Source organism: Heteronotia binoei, chromosome 7 (assembly GCF_032191835.1).
Source record: "Heteronotia binoei isolate CCM8104 ecotype False Entrance Well chromosome 7, APGP_CSIRO_Hbin_v1, whole genome shotgun sequence".
NCBI classification, from domain to species: Eukaryota; Metazoa; Chordata; class Lepidosauria; order Squamata; family Gekkonidae; genus Heteronotia; species Heteronotia binoei.
Genome location: NC_083229.1, coordinates 24,028,428 through 24,054,641, shown reverse-complemented (window position 1 = coordinate 24,054,641; position 26,214 = coordinate 24,028,428). Strand labels below are relative to the sequence as shown.

Here is a 26,214-nt window from a genome sequence, read left to right as displayed (position 1 = left end):
TAGTTGTCAAGGAAGGCTGTTCAGGCTGTTGTTTTGAAGAGATTGAGCAGACTGAAGTAGACCTGGCTGGTGATAGCGGCTTCGATACTAAGGCATAATGTCTTGGACGGTGAGGGCTTCCATAGGATCTGGTACAAGAAACCTCCTCATGGTACCAAGGACGGTAGGTGTCTTCGCAAAGTCGAGGCTCCCTGCATGAAGTTTGATAATCCATCTCACGGTACTGAGGATGGAGTGATTCCTCACGGTACCGAGGGTGAAGTGGTTCCTCATGGTACCGATACCGATGTGACTCTGAAGATGGTGACCTATAGTACCGTCGAGGGGATGGTGATCCGGAACGCAATGGGAAGAAGTAGTAGTAGCGTTCCCAACGATGACGTGGGGATCATGCTGGTAAGACTCGAGTGGGTGGCTCCCTCGGAGTCGACGGTTCCCGTCGAAGTGGAGACACTGGAGAAGTTGTCTGCTGCTTACAAGGTAAAGAGACCTCTCAAAAAGAATGTGGTTCGAGAAGGTTAGATTGTCGACTCCGTGGCGAGGATCTTTTCTGGTAAGGATTCGTGGATCGAGGGCGACCTTGAAAGAATATGGACAATCTGTTCAGGCCTCGTATCGGTATGCTCGAGTGGAGACGGTACCGTTGGCATCGAGGTTGAAGTAGGAGCAGTCGGGTGCGGTGCCGAGGTCATAGTGGGAGACGTAGGGACTGAAGACCTGCTTTCGGCTTTGATCAGTGGGCTGTCAAATCCGATGGTTTTCCAGAAGTCAATTCCATTGGATGTTTCTTTTTGGAATCATCAGACTTCTTGGAGTGCTTCCCAGACTTATGCTTGTTGGGAGCCGATGCCACGGAAGCTGCCAGTCGAGCCACGTCCCTTTGCGTAGTTAGGGATGATAGCAAAATTTGGGATCCCAAAGCTTGAGACATCGCAGGCCATAAAGATGACTCCGGAAGGTGACTTTTGAGCCTGGCCGCGCAATTCTTTCTAGCCTGCTTCCCAAACTGGCTGCAGTGGAGGCAAGTGTCGGTTCTATGGGACTCCCCCAGACAGAAAAGGCTCAAGGAATGTCTGTCTGTCAATGGAATCTTAGCCCCACAGTGAGTACACTTTTTGAAGGTGATTTTGTTGTCTTTCCCTTCCATCCGCCCGGGAAGGGGGGGGGGGGGGGAAGGGAAGGGGAAAAAGAAAGATAAGGAAGGATAGATAAAAGTTTTTTGTTTGGTTTTTACAATACTGGAGAGGTGAAGATCGAAAATTTGGAGTGAAGAGCGGTGAGGATGCAAGGAACAAGGTGAAGATTGCAGAGAAAAAATGGAGACGCAGCAAGGTAGGTGTATCCCGGATGGCGGTAAAGAAGAAACTGGGTGGGTGGAGCGCTTCCCTCCCGTTCTAGGCATGCGCAGTGGATGCCTGCTCCCCAGAACGAGATGGAGTGCGTGCCAAAATTAACGCTTAAGATTGCTTTGAATTCTCCGAGGTCGGGTTTGATCCAGACGGATAACCCATGTGTGTGACTGCACAGAGACTATGAAGAAATTCTGAAAAATTTTCAGTCTTTTAGCCTTGATTCTGTCCTGAGTACAACACAAGGTTAAGTGCTGCAACAGTAACATGAAACTTGGTTCATAGCTAAACATCTGAAGCCTGATCATCTCTACAAATTCATAAAGATGCTTTAAAACATCTCTGCCATTCAGTAAAAAATACTGAGTACTATTTTAAAATTGAGGAAAAGCCATGGTAAGGAAATTAAACTATGGTCTACATCTTTTGGGACAAACCTAAGTGCCATGGAATAACTCAGGATCTAAGAACACAGAATGATCTTCTGTATAAAAGCCACTATAGAAGCCAGCAACCAGACATTCATATCTCATAACTAAGAGTGTATAGGAAAGAAAGAAAAACCACAGCATTTCTTGAATTCATGTATATTGAACCCCAAAATTATTGGTATTTCCTGATATTCCCAAATCTCAATACCGGTATGGTATTTGGATTTGAGAAAATCTTTTTTTGGCTCAGTTATACCCTGTGGAGACCACTGGTCTCCCTAGGGTATAATGGAGAATCACACCAGGAGTATCTGGGGCTCTGTATTTATTTGGCTTAGATTTAGCTGAATGCACACCCCTACTTATAATGCAGACACCCACAGGAGGTAATATATACAACCATGGCCTCTACTGCAAATGGCAGTGTGCAGCTTAATTCCATCTTGCATTAGAAAAGAGAGAGAAATCATTTAGCTACTAGAGCTACAACAGGCAATTAATGTTCTCAAACCCACTTCTTGATACCCTCTATGAGGGAGAAACAGCAATACAATGGAAAGAATAGGTTTAAAAATTCAGAAGGGAATAGCTGTGCATGAAATACCATACCTGGATCAATTTGGTTTTATCATAGTCACAGCGATGTTGATAGATACACTGGCTGAGCAAGGCATACAGTTTTTCCAACTGAAACAGAGTGTAGTTTTCACTTTTCTCAACAACCATTTGCAGTAATGCCTGGGAAAGAAAAAAGCAAAGCACACAGTGTTATACAGAACATACTCATGATATAGGCCACAAAATAGAGGACATGCAGATGGCACACAAGAACAGTTTTTCAACTCCATCCCACCCCCATATGCTTTGAAATTTATCCTGAAATGTGAGGCTATAATAAATGTTTTTGTATGTGTACAGACACGTCAGTTTTATTAGTTGCCCAATAGTCTCTCCACAGGAGTTTTATAGCACAACGTATATTTCAAGCACATGGTTTGTTGCCCATTTTAGCAGTGGCCTAGGAGCCTGCATCCAAAGCATTAATAGCCACATATATTCTAAAATAGGGATTTTGCTTTTTAGTTTATTTAATTAATGCCTTGCTACTTCAGCATTCAGAAAGAAGAGTATACATACATTGAGCTTTTCATAGTCCACAATAAGTGGCGGTGTCTGCTCTGAAAGAATCTCCATTGCTTTCTCAACACTAATGAGATGCTGCTGTTCCACCTGAGAGCGCCTAGCACGAGTCATGCGAAGCACACATGTATCTGCAGTGAAAAAAGGCAGAGTTAAATCTGAACACTAGTACTGCTGGAAGGGAAGACACAGGCAAATGAGTGGGTTTGCTTTCATATGTAACACTGAACACAGACACAAGGTATCTAATGCCCCATATTTTTCATGGAGGAAGGGAAAATCAGGTTCCAGAATAGAGATGTGAAAACCCAGAAGAAAAACCTGAAAATTTTGGGGGAAGCATTTTTCTGTCCCCTCAAGACTCCCCTCTCCTTATTTTTCTATTGGGAAAAATTGGGTAATTCATTGGGGCACTGAAAAAGCCTCCCATGAAATATGTTCTCTTTGGCCTAAGAGAATCTATACCTTGCAAAGCAAATCATTTTGCTCATTCCAAATATATATGTAAAAAAAAACTCCAGTGAAAAATTGGGGGGGGGAGCAGCAGGGGGGAAAAACTCTTGAACTGCAGACAAATACAACACTTACAATTTTTTTGTTTAAATGTAAATACTGCTGGCAGCTATTAATGTGCTATGATGTTCAATAATAATTAAGTGAGTTCCAATATTTTCAGTGTTACAAAAGCTTAGTTTAATATTCCAACATGCTAGTAGTCCTACCTATGGTGATTCTATGACAGAAGGTATATTGTTTGGACAGAAACTCTTTAATTTATAGCAGAATTTGTTTTCTATTTTTGACTTCTATTTTTTCCCCCCACATCTCAGATGGCAAAAATTAAATAGATATGTGCTATGGTAGCATGGGATGTAGTGGTTTGGTTTCAGTGTGCCACCTGAGACTTTGAGGGGTGGAAATAAAAACTTTCTGCAAAACAGAAAACTTCTGTAGTGAAATGAAAGAAACTGTGCTTTTGGAAACACACACTTTTTTATTTCAATAACAAATTACGTAAAGGACACAAACGCTTTCATAAGTCATAATATGTAACTAATTCTTAGAAGATGTTTTAGATGTTACTTCCTTTTGTACTCTGATCTAGCCTCAGGGGATAAAAGACCTTGCTTTACTTTCATACCAGAATCAGTATGACCACTGCCAATTCCTTGAATGGTTATTTGGAAGAAACTCCAACTGAATAGTGTGTACTCTCAGGGGCATGCAGAACTGCACAGAACAAATCCTAACACAAATTCCAAACCAAACATTAAAAGCCCGGCATTACTACTCTAGGGCTGGTGTGGTATGGTATGGTTTCATTCAGCCTAACATCACAGCGCTGTTGTGAGGATTAAGTGGAGGAGAGGGGAAAGATGGAAAAAACTGCTTTGAATTCTCTGGTCAGGGAGAAGAGCAGGATTAAAATAATTTAATTGAATAGGACTTTTTGAACAGTCTTACAAATATAACTGGACAAGTACTTAGGACATACTAGTCAGTTAGGAAGAGTGCTTGAAAATAGCAATGCAAGGGAGTACGTTGCCATAAAGAGAGTGGAGGAGACCAAAGAAGTGAAAATAATTACATGCAATAACACACTTGCTATGATGTCACCAGGGTTCAGACATCCTAATGCATGACTTTTCACTTACCATTAGTATCCTTGTCCGATGAATGTTCTATTGGATCCCCATTACATCTTTTGTTCTTTTTCGAACATTCAGTATCTTTGTCGCCCTCCTCAAATCTAGACTTAGCAGTATTACCAGAGGCCTGCTCACTCTCATTTCCTGCATCAGATTTACTTTCACAGCTGCTGGTTTGCTGCTCAGGAAGTACCATATCAACTTCTTCCAGTGAAGTCTGAATTATTTCACTTTGCTCCATGCTGGAATCATTTTCTAGACAATCCTCTACATCACTGTCTGGCTCATCTTGCTCTTCTCCTGGAGCTTTATTCTCTTTGTTGAAATGAGAAATCTTTTTTCGCTTTGCCAGATTACCCAAGCACCACCTGCTCTTTCTTCTGAGTTTTCTCTTAGATAAGGCTACACAGGAAGAAATAATACACTTGAAAATATATACTTTTCTATAGTTCACTCTTTTCTAAATGTCCTCCATATGAAAAAGGCAAACAAGGAAGTATGACACATTGTGATAAAGAATTAATGGGATATATCCTCTAAATTAAGGAAAAATGGTTTGTGGGGGGAATGAAAGACCATTAGTATCTTATCAGTTAAATGAACTTGGACATAAGGTTTGTATTGAGCTTTCCACATAATGAACCACCAATGTTCCCTGGAGATCAGAGTACAGTAGTGTTCAAGCATCTTTCCCAGGACAAACCAGCTAACCGTCCGAAAAAGTCAACATCAAGGTTTGGTCAAAAAATCGACTGTGTTCTACAAATAGGCTGATCCACCTGGCCCATGCTTCTAATCTTCAGAAGTATATTTTAAGGTGTGCCTGGTTACCCCACACCATCCCATTCTCAAATGCTTGCATATTATAGGGAAGACAGTGACAAAGCTGGTTTGGCCCAGCTGGTAAGGATTCCAGCAATGGAAACACTCTTTGTTGCTGCTGGCTGACTCACAAGGCTAATAGTTTAGCCTCAACCATGTCCAAAACTCTGATTCATCTTGTCTCCTTCCCTCCCCAGACAAGGATGGCAGCCAAATCCAAAACTTCAGTTCCTACCTGACTGTATATCAGGCAACAGTGATAACGAATAGTATAAGGGAAGCTAGATAGGAAAGGACTCAAGCAGGCTGAAGTGAAAAGGCTGCGGGTGGGTGTGTGCATTTCCCTTAGTGTCACCTGCACAAGACAATAAAGTCTTGTGTGCTCTTGTGCCTTGCCTGACTGCCCTGCATGACTCTGCCCCCCTCCTCAGTTTCATTCTATTTTGTCTCTCTTTAAACATGAAAAGTGAAGCAGTAGCACCACTTGTTTTCATCTTAGAAGTAAAATCTGCCAAGGATCTGAGGATTTGTGCTCTCTGAATAGAACTATTACCCTTAGTCCTGCACAAGAGAACTAATAAAACATGCTTCTATTAACATTTGATATCATTTCCTATTTATTCTTTCTGGTGCAGTACTCTAAGAAAAAAGCCATTCAGTGAATCCACAGCCAATATTTCAAATGTTTGTGGAAGCATTCCTTATTGAGCAAAATTTCTCACCTCTCCCCCTGTAGCCCAAAATGCTGCTCCTAGAAGCATTTTTTTTGGGGGGGGGGAGGGGAGGAGGAAAAAAATCATGCTCCATGCAGGTATCCTTTCGCCCAGGGGTGGAATTGTAGCAGGAGCTCCTTTGCATATTAAGCCACACACCCCTGATGTAGCCAATCCTCCAAGAGCTTACAAAAAAGAGCCTTGTAAGCTCTTGGAGGATTGGCTATATCAGAGGTGTGTGGCCTAATATGCAAAGGGGATTCTGCTAGAATTCCACCCATTTTCGCCCATCAAAATGCTGTGTTGGATCCATAGCCTGTAACCATCAATGTGTTAGTTTGCACTTAGGTAGATGTGTCACACCAAAGCCATCATTATGTTACTGATTTGTGTTAATTCAATACAGCTAACACTACTCACTACTGCACACTGCTGTGACTTAAGGATTCTGTATGGCATATGCAATCATAATTAGCCCCTGGCTTAATACAGAATTGGTTGTGCCTTGAAGCTGCTTCCAAAAATAGGAATATACAAAAGATCAGAAAGGTCTTACCATTAGAAAAGGAAGGAGAGCCAGATTCCACAGGTATTGAAGGGCTTTTCAGTTTCTCACCATATTCAGAATCCAATTTCTTGTTCTCCAAAGTGGCATTCTGCTTTGGCATTACATAGTAGTAAGATGGAGCATATTTTGCAGAGCTGCAACCTTTAAAGCAAACAAAATGCTGTAAGCATCTTCTACTACATTATGCTGAAATATGTGCCGTATTTACACAGAAATTAGGATTCAAAAGACTGTATGCTGAGGCTTTTCCAGCTCTCCCTTTAACCTCATATACAAACACTGCAACTGACGATTGGGGGAATAACTTAATGTAATGCAAGGGGCTGTAACTGGAGGGGGAATCTGGAAACTGATTTGTGCATTTGGAACTCATCCATATTATCTATGTAAAGAAAACTAAGTATGTATAAACAGTGGTGTTTATTCAGCCACACATTTCCTCTGATGCAACAGCATTTCCACTTGCAAGAGAGGGGGCAGTGACTTCTACAAGTGCCCCTTTCATAGTGAAGGACCCCCCCTCCCCCTTTGCCTCCTGTGCTTTTAAAAAAGGATCTGCTAAACCCAAGGGGGGGAAATTCCAGGGGTGGGGAATTTACTGCAGGAGGATGGGGAAGTGGAGGAATCCTGCTTCATGCAGGACAAAATTGGTTATAATATGCACATCTTTAAATCAGTAAATCAGACACCTCTTTTTTTACGATATTCTTGAATTTCTTCACAAAGTTGTTCAAAGTCTTCATCCATTTCCTCTTTAACTATCGCATATGCTGTGTCTTTGAGTGAACAAGCTCGATGTCTGATGAGACGATCTAAAAGCACACAATCAGCAGCTCAATCAGTCTAGGAAGTTTCCAGTAACTTTTTGCAGAAGTATTTCACCTCCCTCTATATTACACAATCTAGTTTACCCAAACAAATCTGAGGTACAGCATCTTTATATATTTAAATATTGTTAAAGCAAGACAGTACATGCTTACCTCCAGGGTCTCGGTCTGGATTATACTCCAGTGCATTGCTACAGATCAGATCAATATCTTTCAGATAGTCTTTTGCAGTCAGATACTGGTGAAGATCAATTTTAGAAATAATTGCTGAAAGATCCATTGGCTGCTTGATAACTGTGACATAGTCTGGCACCTACATGTTTAACATAATACAAGTTAATACATAAGCTCATAGAATTTATTCATTTAAGCTATGAAATGGAGGATATTATATCCTTTATGTGCATCCAAGACTGCTGGCAGGTTAAATGGCTGCCAGACTTAATGTGCAGAGCTGGCACTATTTTAAGCAAGGAGCTGGCTACAGATACACTGAGTAGTAATGAATGCTGAGCAGAAATGAATGCAATGTGAGAGAGAGAACATAGATCGGAGGCAGGAGTAAGGAACAGGCTGAAGAAGAATGTTCACACCTTAGATAAGTGAGCAAACCAAGACCAAGGGAAGTATCCCATAAACAATTACTTGCATATTTCCCCCCAATACAATCGTGTTTAGCACATTTAATGGATAAAACATATCTAATATTGGCTTAATCATTTTGCAAAGGCAGCAGAGAATACATTGGTTCCTGATTTTGTCATACAACTGGCTTTAACACTCAGGTATTTCATTAAATTCCTGTAAAATGAAGTATTCAGGAGGGGCATTTTGCAGCATTTTATAACAATACTTATATCATACAATCTCAAAGTTCTAACTAAAGTGCCAGGAATTACCCCTGTCTATGTCTAGACAGCTTATTTGGCAGGTGGAAGTAAAATACTAATTTTTACCTCAAGCAAATCAACTGGTTTTGTAAAGACTCTGAAGCGCTTGTCAATGGCAAGCCTGTGAGTAACATTTCTTAAGAAAATTCGAAGTTCTCGTAGAGTGTCTTCTTCTTGCTCCTCAAGCCGTTTGACCTCCGCCTCTGTCAGCTGCTGCAGTTCAGGGGATGGTGCTACTGGTAATACTTCCAAAGCCTGCAACACTTAATTGGATGGAACATTGTGACATGTTTAAGAGGTGATGGTTCAGTTCCAGCTATCAATACTCTACAATCAACAAAGTCTGTAGATTATTCCATAAGAACATAGGAGAAGCATGTTAGATCAGGCCAATGGCCCAGCCAGTCCAACACTCTGTCACACAGTGGCCCCCCAAAAATTATATACACACACAAACACACACACACTGTGGCTAATAGCCACTGATGGACCTCTGCTCCATATTTTTATCTAAAGCCCTCTTGAAGGTGGCTATGCTTGTGGCCGCCATCACCTCCTGTGGCAGTGAATTCCACATGTTAATCACCCTTTGGGTGAAGAAGAAAAACAGGTTGCTTACCTGTAACTTATGATCTTCGAGTGGTCATCTGTGCAGTCACACACATGGGTTTTCCCGCTGGGACGAACCCGACCTCGGAGAATTCAAAGCTAGCCTTAAGCGTTATTTTTGGCGCGCACTTCCTCCCGCCCTGGGGAGCAGGCATCCACTGCGCATGCCTGGAGCGAGGGGAAGGCGCTCCACCCACCAGTTTCTTTCCAGCCGCTGTTACGTGTAATGGAGTCTAAGAGATGTCACATCGCAAAAGAAACAGCAGCGGGGACGGATGGGTGGGCGTGTGTGACTGCACAGATGACCACTCGAAGATCATAAGTTACAGGTAAGCAACCTGTTTATCTTCTTCGTGGTCTCTGTGCAGTCCCACACATGGGTGACTGATGAGCTAACCTGTATGGAGGAGGGTGCTGTTTCTGAAAGAGAAATTCAGAGGTTAAATCATACATATCAGAACAATTAGGTACTCCACTTACCATAAGAGAGCATGACAGCTCAGTTGAAGATGGAGCGGAGTACGGCTTGCCCAAAAGAGGAGTCTCGCCTCGCATGAATGTCCAGGGCATAATGCGTGGCGAAGGTGGATGATGAAGACCATACGGCTGCTGCACAGATGTCTTCAATGGGTATGCCCCTCGCGAAAGCAGAGGATGTGGCTAGTGCTCTAGTAGAGTGTCCCCTTATGGGTTCTGGCACTGGTTGTTTAGCTAATTTGTAACAGAGTGATATAGCTTCAACCAGCCATTTAGATAGTCTCTGTACAGAGATTTTTTGTCCCTTCTTGTGGGTCCCGTAGGAAACAAACAATGCTGGATCCTTGCGAAATGCAGCAGTCCTGTCCAAATAGAACGCAAGGGCCCGACGCACGTCGAGGTTATGGAGAGACCTCTGTCCCGAATCGGAGGGATGTTGGAAGAAAGATGGCAAAGTTGTTACACTTTGAAGGTGGAATGGAGACACCACCTTGGGCAGGAAGGTGGGGTCCGGTCTCAAAACCACTCTATTGTGATGGAAGACAGTGTATGGCGGATCAGAACGAAAGGCACAGATGTCACTGGCTCTTTTAGCTGAGGTAAGTGCCACTAACAGGGCTGTCTTCCAAGATAAAAGGTGTAACGGAATAGACGCCATCGGTTCGAAAGGTGGTTTCATCAATTGGCTAAGCACTACAGATAAGCTCCATGTAGGGTAAAGTTGCCGTGTCGGAGGTTTTAGATGGAGGATTCCCCTCAAGAAAGATTTTGTAATGGGGTGTGCAAACACCGTACGGCCGTCTATACTGTGGTGGAAAGCGGAAATGGCTGCTAGATGTACTCTCAGTGAGGAGTATGTAAGACCGGATTCTGATAGGGAGACAGTATACGTAAGGATCTGCGAGATGGTGGAAGACGCAGGGTGAAAGTTATTACGCATAGCATATTGTGTGAAACGCTTCCATTTAGCTGTGTAGGATTTTCTAGTAGAGGGTTTTCTAGCGTTTAGAAGGATGTTTCTGACGTCGTCAGGAAACCCTAAGAACTGATCCTCCAAGCTGTTAACTTGAGGACTGATGGGTCGTGGTGTAGGACTCTGCCCCCCTGCTGTGACAGAAGGTCCTGCACCTGTGGGAAGTAGTGGTAAGTGTTGTTTGAGAGGAGAAGCAGGGTGGTGAACCACGCCTGGCGTGGCCACCAAGGCGTGACCAAGATGCAGTTCGTACGGTCCAGCTGCAGTTTCTGAATTGTCCTCGTTATAAGAGGGATTGGTGGAAAGAGGAAATGAAGTGGACCGTTCCACGTTTGTATGAAGGCATCCCCTAGTGACAGGGGGGAGGGAGGGCCCCTCATGTAAAAAATGTCGCATTGAGCGTTGTCCGGGGACGCAAAAACATCTATGGTCGGCGTACCGAACATAGTGAAGACAGGGAGGAGGTACTTCCTTTTGATTGACCATTCGTGATCGTTTACTGACATCCTGCTCAGGGTATCTGCCTGAGTATTCTGTACCCCTGGGAGGTGCACTGCGGTCAGATGAATCTTGTGAGCAATGCTCCAAAGCCACAAACGCAGGGCCATCTTGCAGAGGCGGGAGGATGCAGTCCCGCCTTGTCGATTGATATAGAACACGGTCGCCACATTGTCCGATGTTATCTGTATGTGACGACCGTGCAGAGATGGCAGGAAGGATTTCAGTGCTCTGTGAACGGCAAGGAGCTCGAGACAATTGATATGCAGGAGCTTTTCGTTCGCCGTCCACTGTCCCTGTGCCATCAACGAGTCGAGGTGGGCTCCCCAACCCCATCTCGATGCGTCCGTGGTGACAACAGTTGAAGGTGATTGAGTCAGGAAAGGCATTCCCTGCAGGAGGTTTTGCCGATTTGTCCACCATTCTAGGGATGGTAGAATGTGGCTGGGAACTGAAAGTAATGTCTGTTGAGACTGACTCTGTGGGTGAAAAGTCCTGACAAACCACAGTTGTAGTGGTCGCATGCGCAGCCGCGCGTGTAAGAGAACCGCAGTCGTTGCAGCCATGAGGCCTAACATGCGTTGAAATATGAAGGCAGTTTGTGTTGGATGGGCAATTATTTCGTTGGCTAGGGATTGGATATTTGTAACCCTGTCCATGGGTAGGTAGGCCTTGTGATCTCTGGTGGATAGGAATGCCCCTATGAACTGTATTGACTGCGAGGGGGAGAGTTGAGATTTTTGATGATTGACCTGCAGTCCTAGAGTAGTAAGTAGATGAAGAGTTATTTGGATGTGATCTTTGAGTTGATTCTCGGAACTCCCCACCATCAGCCAATCGTCTATATAGGGGTAAAGGGCTATGCCCTGTTGGCGGAGGAACGCTGCTATGACCGCCATACATTTTGTGAAGACCCTCGGGGCAGTTGAGAGTCCGAAAGGAAGCGCCCGAAATTGGTAGTGGGCGTTCCCCATGGCGAAACGGAGGAATCTCCTGTGGCAGCCGTTGATGGTTATATGGAAGTACGCATCCTGAAGATCTATAAGCGCCATCCACGCGTCTTTCGGAATGAGTGGCAGTGTGGACTGTAGGGTAAGCATGCGAAATTTTGTGTGACGTATGTACTTGTTCAGTCTGCGTAAGTCTAGGATTGGGCGCTGGCCCCCGTCCCTCTTTGGTACCAGGAAATACCTGGAGTAAAACCCCGTGCGATGGTATTGGGGGGGGATTGGCTCTATGGCCTGTTTGGCCAGAAGAATGTCGATTTCGTTTTGAAGAGCCTGTGAGGGAGGAGTGGTGGTGAAGCGAGAGTTCCTTGGTTGAGAGGTGAACTCTATGAAATAACCCTGTCTTATGATTTGAAGTACCCACGAGTCCGTTGTTATGGACTGCCACGTCGTTAGGAAAGGGAGGAGTCTGGGATCGGAAGGAGTGGAGTCAAAGAGACTGCTTGCTCGTTGGAGTGGCCTTTTTGGAAGGTTGCGGTCTCTGGCGTTGCTGGAAGGGCTGCTTTGCCGGGGGTGCCCGTCGTCTCCAGTAATCGGATTGCTTTGGAGATCTGTTACGTTTGTAAAAGGGGGTTCTCCAAGGCCTTTGCTTGTTCCCTTGAGGTTGTTGTTGTTGGGTTACTCCCAATCGTTTGGCCCGCTTTCTACTGTCATCCACGGTGGTGAGGATATCATCCGTAGTGGCATTAAAGAGGCCTTGGCCATCAAATGGGAGATCCTCTATTTTGTATTTGATATCCTGTTGCAAGGTGGACGAGCGTAACCATGCGTGTCTTCTAAGGGCTATTGCGGTCGCCATTGACCTGGATGTGCAGCCCACAGAATGACGAACAGTGTTAATCTGCTGCTTGCTTAGGCGATTAAGTTCTCTTAGTAACTTGGTGGCCTGCCGTTGAGACGTTTCAGGTAGTGACGGCACTAGATTGGTGAGTTGTGCTGCAATGTTATGTGCATATGCTGCGAAGTGGGCCATGTAATTGTTGATTTTCGCTGATGCCGTGGAGATAGAATAGAGTTTTCTCCCTAGGGTATCCAGTTTCCGCCCCTCCTTCTCCGGTGGAACAGGGTGACGTGTTTGTTTGGTCCTTGACGACGAATGGACAATCATGGAGTTAGGCGCTGGGTGATTAAATAAAAATTTTGACTCAGGGGCATGGATCTTGTATAGCGACTCAACACGTTTCGACGTTGGTGGTATGGAGGCTGGCTTATCCCAAGCCTCCTTCAGTGCCTCTAGGTGGACCGGTAGCATGGGCAGTGAAGAGGTGGCAGGTAGATCTGCGTTAATGAGGTCATGTACGACGTCAGTGACCTTGGGAAGGTCGGTTGTCAACTTTATGTTCAATGCCGTGGCCATGTCCGTTATGAGGTCCAAGTAGGGCTTGGCTCCCTCTGAGGGGGAAAGATCCGCAGGTTTGACAATGTCAGAAGCTGGAGAAGCTGGTTGTGACAAGGACCGTGAAGAGTCTGAACCTTCAACGTCCGAGTCGTCGTCATCTCTTGGATCCTGAGGGTTAGGTGTGAAAGTTTCCGTGAGAGGTTCCGTTTGCAAAGGCAGTTCGTGCTTGTCTGGTTGTTTAGATGTTGACGGAGCAGGTGAGGTTGAAACGCGACGGTGAGGTGATACCGCGTGTTCGTGGCGTTGGTACCGTGGTGGGCTTTGCTGGGGTTGGTACCGTGTCGAGTCCTGTGGTTGGTAGCGGTCAAGGTTCTTACGGTGTTGGTACCGTGCTAGGTCCTGCTGCTGCTGCCTGGATAAGTCACGCTGTTGATACCGGTGATGGTACCGATCCCGGTGTTCTAGATCCTGGTACCGGTCCCGTTTCCGGTACCGCGAGTCTCGGGCTCTGCGGCCATGGTAAGATTCAATAGAAGGAGATCTTGAAGGTGAGTAGGGCTGGTAGGAGTATAGGGATGGAGAACGCGATCTGCTACGGTACCGGCTCCGTGCATCCCTGCTAAAAGAGCGATCATGGTACCGTATGACGTCCTCTCTGTCCTCTCTGTCTGGGGGTGGCGGGAACCGCCGACGCAGCCTGTCTCTGTTGAAAGGGGACGCAAGGTGTCTGTCTCTGGAGGGTGATCTTCCCCGGCGGTTATCCTGTACATGGTCGCGGTGGCGCGGAGAATCGAAGCGGGGTGGAGACACCATAGCGTCCTTGTAGGTACGAGGCGCAGTTACGTCCCGAAAGGAGTCCGGTTGTAACTGCTGTTGCAGTAGCTGGGTGGGTGGTTGAGTAGGTTCCTTTGCAAGAAGGTCTTCTGGCAGGAATTCTGTTATCGATGGTGATCGAGAATGAACGCGGATAACCTCAGATTCTATGGTATCAGCCGGCGTTAGGATTGGAGGCGCCGCTGGAGCCGTGAGCACTCGGAGGGAAGAGACCGCTAAGGCGGCTTTCGCGTCCGAAGCTCTTTGATGGGGTGAAGAAGATTGCTCTTTTCGCGTCGACTCACCCCTTTCCGCCGATTCACCATGTTTTTTCTTGGAATCATGGTGTTTTTTCGGGTGTTTTGAGGGCTTAAGCTTCCTGGGAGCCAGAGCCACAGAGGTTGTCTGTACCGTAGGGGCAGTCCTCTGTGGTGTGAGGGAAGGTGCAGATTCCTGTGAGTCCGGAGTCTGAGACATAGTCGGTCGCAGAGATCTCGTCAGTAGGTGGCTATTTAGTCTGGCGGCCCTATTTTTTCTAGCTTGTTTGCCGAACTGGGCACAATGAGTACAAGAGTCCGTTCTGTGAGTTTCACCCAGACAAATCAAACACAAAGAGTGGCCGTCTGAAGTGGGGATCTTAGTCCCGCAACGGGTACACTTTTTAAAAGTGACCTTAACTTCTTTTCCTTCCATACGCCCGGGGGGAAAGGGGGGGGGTAGGGAAGGAAAGAGAGGGAATAAAACGGGAAGAAAATAATCTTTTTTTTTTTTTTTTTTTTAGCTGACAGCGAAACGGTGAAGAAAAGATGAGAAAGGAAGAAAAAACCAAACTTGCGGCAAGTGGAAAAAGCGGCTGAAGAGGCTAGGATGAAGAGAGACGCAGCGAGGAAGGACTATCCCGGGCGGCGGTCGGAAAGAAACTGGTGGGTGGAGCGCCTTCCCCTCGCTCCAGGCATGCGCAGTGGATGCCTGCTCCCCAGGGCGGGAGGAAGTGCGCGCCAAAAATAACGCTTAAGGCTAGCTTTGAATTCTCCGAGGTCGGGTTCGTCCCAGCGGGAAAACCCATGTGTGGGACTGCACAGAGACCACGAAGAAGATCTTCCTTTTATCCGTTTTAACCTTTCTGCTCAGCAATTTCATTGAATGCCCACGAGTTTTTGTATTGTGAGAAAGGGAGAAAAGTACTTCTTTCTCTACTCCATCCCATGCATTATCTTGTAAACCTCTATCATGTCACCCCGCAGTCGACGTTTCTCCACGCTAAAGAGTCCCCAGCATTTCAACCTTTCTTCATAGGGAAAGTGTTCCAGCCCTTTAATCATTCTAGTTGCCCTTTTCTGGACTTTCTCCAATGCTATAATATCCTTTTTGAGGTGCGGCGACCAGAACTGCACACAGTACTCCAAATGAGACTGCACCATCGATTTATACAGGAGCTTTATGATACTGGCTGATTTGTTTTCAATTCCCTTCCTAATAATTCCCAGCATGGCGTTGGCCTTTTTTATTGCAAACGCACACTGTCTTGACATTTTCAGTGAGTTATCTACCACGACCCCAAGATCTCTCTGTCAGTCTCTGCCAGTTCACACCCCATCAACTTTTATTTGTAGCTGGGATTCTTGACCCCAATGTGCATTACTTTGCACTTGGCCACATTGAACCGCATCTGCCACGTTGACGCCCACGCACCCAGCCTCAACAGTTCCCTTTGGAGTTCCTCACAATCCTCTCTGGTTCTCACCACCCTGAACAATTTAGTGTCATCCGCAAACTTGGTCACTTCACTGCTCACTGCCAACTCTAAATCATTTATAAACAAGTTAAAGAGCATGGGACCCAGTACCGAGCCCTGCGGCACCCCACTGCTTACCGTCCTCCACTGTGAAGACTGCCCATCACATAGTTTAATCTGCTGCACTAACCTGCTTTCTTTTTTGATGCGGGAGTTTTAGCAGCTTGGTGGAGAATGAGATCTTCAAAGAATTTTTTTCTTTCTTCAGTGGTAGGCAAGCAGACATTAAAAATTTCTCCATAATCAGGAGCAAATAATACTTGTACCTAAAATAATTTGGATAAGAAACCAATTTGTGCCACAATATTGCATGCATACAGCAAAGAGTTTTTCCTAAAACTCGGCGGGGAGGGCGGGGTATAATTTTTTTATTATTATTATTATTAAAGTCTACAGCAGAGGCAGGGAACCTTTTTTCTGCCAAGGGCCATTTGGATATTTGTAACATCATTTGTGGGCCATACAAAATTATCAACTTAAACAGTGCTCCGCTGATGAAGAACGATTCAGGACAGCAAAATTATTGTAAATAATTGTTTTTCTATTTGATGTCACGTGGGGAGAGCCTAATTCAGCACACACACACCCCAGCCTGCTGCTCTAGGCAAATGCTTAGTTCCAGGCATATTAGACCACATCCTCATTAGCATATTAGGCCACACCATCTGGAATAATCACATGCAAATTGAACTGGTGGTAGCTGGCTCCCACCCCCACCCCTCCCTCCCGCTGCTCCCAGCAGACCTTTAAAGGCACCCACATACCCCAGCAGCAGTCCTTCACAATGCCCACGAGATAAAGAGGCTCGGCCCAGACCAAGTGATCTCAAGGACCATAAACGCCCCCCACCCCTGGTCTACAGCATTTGATGTCTTGCAAAAAGAATGGATGGGAATCATTGGCTGATGACAAATGACTGGTTTGAAGCAGCTTGAAGCCACCCTGAAAAGAGCTGGCCATAAAGAGAGCGCCCCAGAGCTTCCGGAAGACGCTTGGGAAAGGGACAGGCCGTGGGTGTCCAGAGAGTGTCTGGAACACTCACGCGTCCCGTCCGCAGCTCCCCGGGCACTTCCTGGCCTTCCAGACGGCCGGGGAGGCACCTTGGAGGCAACCTAGCGACTTTGGGGGGCGGCTTTAAACACCTGTCTGTTCTCACCCATTCTGTTCTTTTTATCTGGCAATTTCTCCAGACTATAAGGTAACATTCATAAATACCTGTTACTGAAAACTAATGGAACAATGTTATTCATCTACACTTCGCAAGCATTTTTTATTTGAAAATATCTGCCAACCAAACATATTTATTCATCTTTAATTTTTTCAGGAAGAGACAAAACACTTAAAAATGGGAAGGAGGCAGAGACTGAAATAAGGAAGTCTGCTTCTTTCCTTCATGAAGCTTGCTTAGAAGGCTACTGCTTTCTGGCATTTAGAATAAAGTGCTATAGATTAAAAAGAGAGACTATATAAACTCATTCAACAAGTACCTCTTCTGGCAAATCTGCATGATACACATCTGATGTTGCCAGCAGCAAAACTGGAGCAAAGGATGGAATGTTCTGCAGCAGTGTAGTAAATGTAGCTTGCAGTGCGTGCCCAACCGTCTCCCACCATAAGTGAACATTAGGAACGTATATTATACTGGGTGCTGTCCTCTTGGCCTCGCTGATCAACTGATAAAATAAGAAGAGAATGTACACATCTTGGAAAAGAACTGCCCAATAACTTAGCAACGCTCTCCTATGTTACATAGAAGAGCATACGCATAAACATCTTCCCTAGATTTATGGATGGCATAGGATCTAAAGTAACCAACAGGCCTGCAGTATGTACAAGCAATACATGCCTGTTTTACATCTATCTAGAACAGCAAAACTAGTTGAAAGTATCATATGGGAAAAAGGTTTTAGCCTGGTCCCAAAATTTAAATTTTTAACAGAACAAGCTGGTTTGCTTACTTCTTTGGCAACTGAGACAGCCATGCTTAATTTTTAATATGAAATTTTATTTTGTACATTTGTTAGCCACTTTGGTAGAAGGCAGGGTATAAATAATGTGGCAATGGTCTACTTAATCTCAGCTTTCAACTTTCCCAGTCTCCTAACTTTAAAAAATGAAGGTTAATTCAATTTATGCACTAATGTAGCATGTTATATCAGACTACCTTTTCTCAGAGAACCTTTTTGAATAGAAAACTCTATATGGAATGCTTTGTCTATACCACTTCCTTCCATCTCACATTACAAACTTACCTACAGGAGAGCCAGTTTGGTGTAGTGGTTAAGTGTGCGGACTCTTATCTGGGAGAACCGGGTTTGATTCCCCACTCCTCCACTTGCACCTGCTAGCATGGCCTTGTGTCAGCCATAGCTCTGGCAGAGGTTGTCCTTGAAAGGGCAGCTGCTGTGAGAGCCCTCTCCAGCCCCACCCACCTCACGGGGTGTCTGTTGTGGAGGAGGAAGGTAAAGAAGATTGTGAGCCGCTCTGAGACTCTTTGGAGTGGAGGGCGGGATATATATCCAATATCATCTTCTTTTATCTGACTGAAATCAAACTAAATCCAATCATCATTGACCAACATGTTTTCAATATTTCATTATCTTTCAAGAGCCAGTTATGGTGACATCTGATCTAAATCCTAAAGTAAATTATTTTTTAAAAAGAACAAAACTTAAGACGAGCAATACAACCCTAAATGCATTACTTGAAAACATAATTTCATATGCCTTTGAAGTTAACTGCTCTAACCTTGACCAAACCAAAAGATTTCATTCTTCTAGGGAAAAATTCCAGCAACACCTAATGTGGATGCTAATTTGTGTATGTACATACACTGATTTCACGCATGTTAGATAAAACTCAAGAAAGCATCAGTTCAGTAGTGACCCAAAACAGTTGAGATACCTGGGTACATTTTTCTTCTGGTGTTTCAGCACCAACTCCAAAGAGAACAGAAAGGTCCAATGTATACACTGTGAATTTTTCCAAAGCATGTATAACTGCTGGTGCCAAGTGAGAGGCCTGCCCAAACCCAGCTTCACCTGCTATCAAAAGTCTTGGTCGGTATGTTGTAGGCTGGTGATAAGCACTTCTGAAAAAAATAATATATATTCAGCACATTTCAATTTAGCTTTTTGATCAGTGTAATGCTTTACACATCAGCAAAATGATCAACCTTTCATCAAGCTACAAAACCTAGTTCTCTTCATGCTTTTACAACTTCCAAAATACATCAACAGAAAACATCAAGACACATGCTTTACATTATACCATACATTATTCTGTACATGCAAGTAACATCTATCAAAAAGCTTGTACCCAGTTTCCCACCCCCACAAACATACAGAAATAAGAAATAAATGTAATCAAATTTTTACTTATCTTCCTCCTACAGAGAGCCAAGGCAGCTTACAATAAAATTTAAACAAATGTAATTATAAGCTTTCCACACACTCAAAATGGTAAACAATAATCTATACCATTTCATCCTCGTTGGATCGTATTGTATCAACCATTAACATAACACAGATCTGGTATTTCTCCATTGCAGCCGCTTGAGTATGGGCGGGGGGGGGGGAGGAATAAGGACAGGTTTCTTACCTGTAACCGATTATCTTCGAGTGGTCATCTGTGCAGTCACACACATGGGTTATCCACCTGGATCGAACCTGACCTCGGAGAATTCAAAGCAATCTTAAGCGTTAATTTTGGTGCGCACTCCATCTCGTTCTGGGGAGGAGGCATCCACTGCGCATGCCTAGAACGCGAGGGAGGCGCTCCACCCACCCAGTTTCTTCTAGCCGCTGTATAGAAAAACCTAGTAAGTAAATTAAAATAACCAGCAGCGGGGAAGGCTGGGCGGGCGTGTGTGACTGCACAGATGATCACTCGAAGTTCATCAGTTACAAGTAAGAAACCTGTCCATCTTCTTTGTGGTCTCTGTGCAGTCCCACACATGGGTGACTGGCAAGCTATTCTGCCTGGAGGCGGGTGCGGGATGTGTAATAAGAAGGCAAAGGTTAATTATGCATATGAGAAATTAAAGAATGTACTTACAGAACAGAAGACTGGGGACGTCAGTCAAAAATGGAGCACAGTACAGCCTGTCCGAAGGACGCGTCACGCCAAGCACGAACGTCTAAAGCGTAGTGCTTGGCAAACGTAAATGGAGAAGACCAGACTGCAGCGGCACAGATGTCTTCCATCGGGACGCCCTTGCAGAAGGCTGAATGAGCTCGTAAACGTTCTGGTACAGGCTGTTTAGCCAGTCGGTAGCATAAGGTAATGGCCGCCACAACCCATTTAGAAAACCTTTGTGTTGAGATCTTCCGACCTTGGTTGTGGGTTCCATAGGCTACGAAAAGTCTAGTGCCATTGCAGAAAGAACATGTCCGCTCAGTGTAGAAGGCAAGAGCCCTATGCACATCCAGATTGTGAAGGGCCCATTGACTGTCGTCACTAGGACATTGAAAGAATGAAGGTAGAGTAGACAATCTTCCTAAATGAAACGGTGAGACTTTAGATAGAAAGGACAGGCCAGGGCATAATATTACTCTATCATGGTGAAAGATAGCGTATGGAGGATCTGCCCTGAAAGCACAAATGTCACTGACCCTTCTACCCAATGTGAGTGCCACCAGCAATGCCGTCTTCCATGACAGAAGGTGCAGAGGGATAGACACCATAGGCTCGAAAGGTGGTTACAAAAGTTGGCTCAGCACGAGATATAAGCTCCAAGTGGGGTGTAACTGATGGATTGGAGGTTGGATACACAGGATTCCTTTCATAAACGCCTTAGTCACGGAGTGGGGAAAAACAGTGTACCCCTCAATGCGTGGATGGAAAGCTGAGATGGCTGACAAATGCACTTTCAAAGAAGAATAAGTTAGTCCCGCTTTAGAAAGAGACAACGTATACATAAAAATCTGGGCCATGCCGAAAAACGTTTCCGTTTCAGAGAGTATGATTTTCTAGTGGAAGGTTTTCTGGCATTGAGCATGACATGGCGAACCTTCTGAGGAAAATTCAAAAACTGATCTTCCAGGCAGTCAGTCTTAAAAGACCAGGGCCGTGGTGTAGGACCTTGCCTTCCTGTTGGGAGATTAAATCAAGTACTCAGGGAAATTGGAGGAATGTGTTGTTCGACAGTAGAAGGAGAGTGGTGAACCAAGGCAGACGGGGCCACCATGAAGTTATCAGGATACAATTGGTCCAATCTAGCTTGATTTTTTGCAGTGTTCTTGTGATGAGAGGAATCGGTGGAAATAAATAATGCAGTGGTCCCGACCACAGATGGAGGAAGGCATCTCCCGCGGATTGTGGGGATGGAAGACCTCGAGTGTAGAAACATGGACACGGTGTTGTGTGGGGAGGCAAAGACGTCTATTTCTGGAACTCCAAAAATTTTGAAGACTGTCTGAAGGTAAAGGCAGTTGAGGGTCCATTCGTGGTTGTTGACTAGGTGTCAGCTTAGTGCGTCTGCTTTCACATTTTGGAATCCAGGCAGATGCACAGCTGTCAGAAATATGTCTTGCGCAATGCTCCAATGCCATAGGGACAGGACTCGCGCAGAGGCGGACGGAAGCAGTGCCTCCCTGGCGATTGATGTAGAAGACAACAATATTGTCCGAAGTGACCTGAATGTGTTGGCCATGAAGAGATGGCAGAAAAGGCCTTAGAGCTCTGTGAACTGCCAAGAGTTCCAGGCAATTGATGTGGAGGGATCTTTCGTAATCTGTCCACTGACCCTGAACTGTCAACATTCCCAAGTGGGCTCCCCATCCCCACTTTGAAGCGTCGGTCGTGACAATGGCAGACAGGGTTGGCCATATGAACAGCATTCCAGTCAGAAGATGGCATTCCAGAGTCCACCATTCTAGAGATGGTAGGATGTAAGATGTAAGAGCGATAGATGTGGCCATGGTCCTGGATGAGAAGGCTACTGCGTGACTGTGACGGTAATGAATGGGTTAACAAGAAAACTAAGGACGCTTAGAGCCTGCGTCAGATAACCTGAGGGTGGGGGCCAGAGTGCTCGGAACTCTCAGAAGTGATTGACAGTTAACGGCTGAGAGCAGTCAGTGACAGGAAGAGTCCGAGGGAGACTGTCCTATGTTTTATTAATTTATTGTTTTAACTGTTATTATGTAATTGTTTTTAAGCCAAAACCTATGTAAGTTTTATGTGTTGTGAGCCGCCCTGAGCCACCTCGGTGGGAAGGGCGGGATATAAATCGAAATATAAATAAATAAATAAAGAGCAGTTGGTCTTGGAAGGAGCTGAGGAGAGTCTTCGAGAGAAGCAAGGCTCACTGCTAGCTCTATTGAGACAGCCAAGGGGCTGTGTGTGACAAAAGGAGAGTCACAGTGAAGACCTGAGAGATCACAGACCTCACATACACCTCTTAAGAGCTATAGAGGTGGTTGAGGGAAAGATGTGAGTCTAGAAGTCTGAAGGGCTGGGAGAAGAGACACCAGTCGACTTGAGAGACTTGGCACATTATACCCAAGAGGCCAGCCTAGAATAGTGTTGGAGAGTGAAATCTATATGATCTGTGAAACCTGAGAGACCTAAGTGAAAAATAGATTATAAAGCTTGAATTACTGAGAAACTGTTATCTGCATGAGATACAATATAGCCCATGTAAATATCTCCCATTCCCCAGTTGAAGACTGTGTGTGTTTAAATAAATATCTGTGGTTTACTTTAAAGTTCTCTGGTGCCTGTATATTGGGAAAACTATCAAAGCTGCTGTGGTCCCCTACAAACTGAGTTTTATATCCATCTGAAAACAAAACAAAAACCCCGAAGAGACTAGTACTGAGAAATCCATATCATACCCACCCCTTGAGTTCAATAGCCGTGAGGTAAAATTTTAAAAGAAGAACCGAGGCTGAAGAGGGGCTGGGGTAGCCATAAGTCACTTATAGAAGCGATCCAGTGAGACCGCGAGGCGCGCTGTTATATTGACGTACTGAATTAATTTGTTGTTTGCTCACATGGGAGAGCTTCTGCAGTATGTGTGATGCTTGCTTCTATGTCGTGTCAGGTAAAGAAGGGATCATGGTGCTAAGCTGAGACATTAAATTAAAAGTGTATGCCGAAAAGTAGGCTAAATAATTATGGATCTTGGAAGTAGCGGTGGCGAGAGAGTAGATTTTCCTCCCTAATTTCTTTCCTTCCTTTTCAGGTGGAACCGGGTGGCGTGTTTGCTTAGACTTTGATGACGAATGCACAATCATGGAATTGGGCGCTGGATGGTTGAATAGAAATTTTGACTCTGGGGCATCCAATCCTTTTGGATGTAGGTGGGACTGATGCTGGTTTATCCCATGCCTCTTTTAGGGCTTCTAGATGAACTGGAAGCATAGGAAGAAAAGAGCCTGCCAGCAGGTCTGCATGCACCAAGTCATGGACTACGTCTGACACTCTAGGTAGGTCAGTGGTGAGTTTGATATTTAGGGTATTACCCATGTTAGAGAGTAAATCCAAGTAAGCCTTGGATCCTTCCGATGGTGAAAGGTCGGCTGGCTTGGTAATATCAGAGGCTGGAGAATGAGGTGCAGAAGTCATTGATTGAGAAGAGTCTGAGTGTTCGGCTTCAGATTCTTCAGGGGCATCAATGGCAACGTCGGTGGAAGCCGAATAAGTAGATTTGGTAGGCATTGTCACAGACTTAGTTGTCAAGGGAGGCTGTTCAGGCTGTTGTATTGAAGAGATTGAACAGACTGAAGTAGACCTGGCTGGTGATAGTGGTTTGGACACTGAGGCATAATGTCTTGGACGATGTAGAGGGCTTCCATGGGATCTGGTGCAAGAAACCTCCTCATGGTACCGAGGATGGTAGGTGTCTTCACGGTATCGAGGCTCTCGGTATGTAGGTTGGTAATCCATCTCATGGTACCGAGGGTGGAATGATTCTTCACGGTACCGATGTGGCTCTGAAGAGGGTGACCTGTAGTACCGTCAGTACCTACGCGGGGATGGTGACCTGGAACGTGATGGACTGAAGTAGTAGTAATGTTCCCTACGGTGACGTGGGGATCGTTCTGCTAGAACTCGGGTGGATGGCTCCCTGGGCATTGACGGCTCTTGTCGAAGTGGAGACACTGGAGAGACAGTCTGCTGTTTGCAAGGCAAGGAAACTTCTTAAAAAGAGTGTGCTTCAAGAAGGTTAGCTTGTTGACTCCGATGGCATGATGATTCAGGCGACTCGTCAAAAATATTTTCAGGCAGGGATTCGTGGATCGAAGGAGATCTCGAGTGAATATGGATGATCTCATCAGGTACCTTGTTGATATGCTCCGGTGGCATTGAGGTCGAAGTGGAAACAGTTGGGTGTGGTGCCGAAGTCATAGTGGGAGACCTAGGGGCCAAAGACCGATTCTGTCTTTGGCTTCGATCTCTGGAATGTCGAATCCGAGGGTTTTCCAGAAGTCGATTCCATACGGTGTTTCTTTTTGGAATCATCGGACTTCTTGGAGTGTTTTCCGGACTTATGCTTACTGGGACCCGATGCCATGGAAGCTGCCGGTCGAGCCACGTCCCTTTGTATAGTTAGGGATGATGGCGAAGTTTGGGATCCCGAAGCTTGGGACATCACAGGCTGTAATGATGACTCCAGAAGGTGACTGTTGAGCCTGGCTGCACGATTCTTTCTAGCCTGTTTCCCAAACTGGCTACAGTGGAGGCAAGTGTCAGTTCTATGGGTCTCCCCCAGACAGAAAAGGCACAGAGAATGTCTGTCTGTCGATGGAATCTTAGCCCCACACCGAGCGCACTTTTTAAAGGTGATTTTGGTGTCTTTCCCTTCCATCCGTCCGGGAAGGGGGGGGGAGGGGGAAGAGAAGGGTAGAAGATATAATTTTTTTTTTAACAATAGAAGATCGAAAACTTGGAAGGGTGAAGAGAAAACGGTGAGGATGCAAGGAACAGAGTGAAGATTGCAGAGAAATACGGAGACGCAGCGAGGTAGGTGTATCCCGGATGGCGGTAAAGAAGAAACTAGGTGGGTGGAGTGCCTCCCTCCCGTTCTAGGCATGCGCAGTGGATGTCTCCTCCCCAGAACGAGACGGAGTGCACGCCAAAATTAATGCTTAAGATTGTTTTGAATTCTCCGAGGTCTGGTTCGATCCAGGCGGATAACCCATGTGTGGGACTGCACAGAAACCACGAAGAAGATCCAGAAGTTGCCTTCTCACCTTTTGTCTGACTGTTTGCTCCATTAATGCAAATGTTAGTGCAACAGGGAGTGGGGGGGGGGTGTAATTTCAGCCAGCTGTTCCTCAAACCATGTCCCCTGCAATACATCCCATTCTTTTTCCAAGGGTCCGCTCAACCCTTAGAGCCAACTTTTCAGGAGGCACAGGGGAAAATAGTGATTTATTCCCTGAACTCCTATTCAGTTTGTAGGATCAAATCCAGAGTTCTTTAACAGGAATTTTCTCTATAAATATGTATCAAAAAAGTATTGTAGAAATCAGTTTGCTCTGTCCAAGTAGTCAACTCCTTGAAGAAATTACAAGTGCTTATTTTGCCAATTTGCCTTTGTGTCCTGTTTACATGTTTATGTCATTTCTAGCCCACTTTTTTTATTCAGACTCAACCAAGTCAGCCCAGTTTCAAAAAATATACCATGAGATGTATCTTCGATTTGGAATAGCTAAAGGATCTTGTTCTTTTTGTAGTTTCTTTATATTTCAGCTACTACAAAAAAAAGAGACAAGACCTGTGTCTTTGAGAAGGCCCAAACCAGGGGTGGCCGAACTTGCTTAACTTAAGAGCCCCACAGAATAAATGTCAGATGCTTGAGAACCACAAGACATGAATGCAGCCAGACTCACTCTGCCCTGCCAGCTCCCAAGACGCCAACCATGTCCATCAGATTCACTATGTAATTATACATTATTACAGACATAAAGAGAGAGCGCGCATCAGGCAAGAATAAAAGCAGTCTTGAGCTTATTTCAATTTTTAACTGATCTTTGATAATAAACTGAACTACTAGATTACAACTATTTGTTTCCTTAAATTTTTCTTGAAAGCGTTATATTTTGGCAAGCGTTTTCTAGCTCCCTCAATTGGAAACAAATGAGAAAAGGGTGGGGGAAGAGGTGGAAAGAATGGAAGCAGTGGGGGGAGAGAAAGAAAGAACAAATAGATGGGAGAGGGAGGGGAAAGGAAGGGAGAGAGAGGGAGGGAGAAAGATGAAAAGAAAGAGGTAGAAAGAAAGCTAACAGATGGGGAGGGAGGAAAAAGGAAGAAAAAGGAAATACGAGAGAAAGGTGGAAAGAAAGTGGAGGAAGGGAGGGGTGA

The 26,214-nt window shown here is 45.0% G+C and overlaps 1 protein-coding gene across 2 annotated transcripts in view; it reads right to left on the bottom strand.

Annotated features, from left to right (window-relative positions):
• Positions 1 to 26,214, bottom strand: part of ATAD2 (ATPase family AAA domain containing 2) — a 58,993-nt gene that overhangs the window by 6,838 nt on the left and 25,941 nt on the right. For both annotated transcript variants that reach the window (XM_060243252.1, XM_060243253.1), the window contains exons 18-27: positions 18,805 to 18,991; positions 17,388 to 17,573; positions 16,031 to 16,166; positions 8,456 to 8,652; positions 7,653 to 7,812; positions 7,362 to 7,484; positions 6,661 to 6,813; positions 4,576 to 4,971; positions 2,918 to 3,051; positions 2,390 to 2,518 (exon numbers count right to left, since the gene is read on the bottom strand). In XM_060243252.1, the coding sequence (XP_060099235.1) occupies positions 2,390 to 2,518; positions 2,918 to 3,051; positions 4,576 to 4,971; positions 6,661 to 6,813; positions 7,362 to 7,484; positions 7,653 to 7,812; positions 8,456 to 8,652; positions 16,031 to 16,166; positions 17,388 to 17,573; positions 18,805 to 18,991 (1,801 nt within the window). The remainder of the gene's footprint in view (positions 1 to 2,389; positions 2,519 to 2,917; positions 3,052 to 4,575; positions 4,972 to 6,660; positions 6,814 to 7,361; positions 7,485 to 7,652; positions 7,813 to 8,455; positions 8,653 to 16,030; positions 16,167 to 17,387; positions 17,574 to 18,804; positions 18,992 to 26,214) is intronic.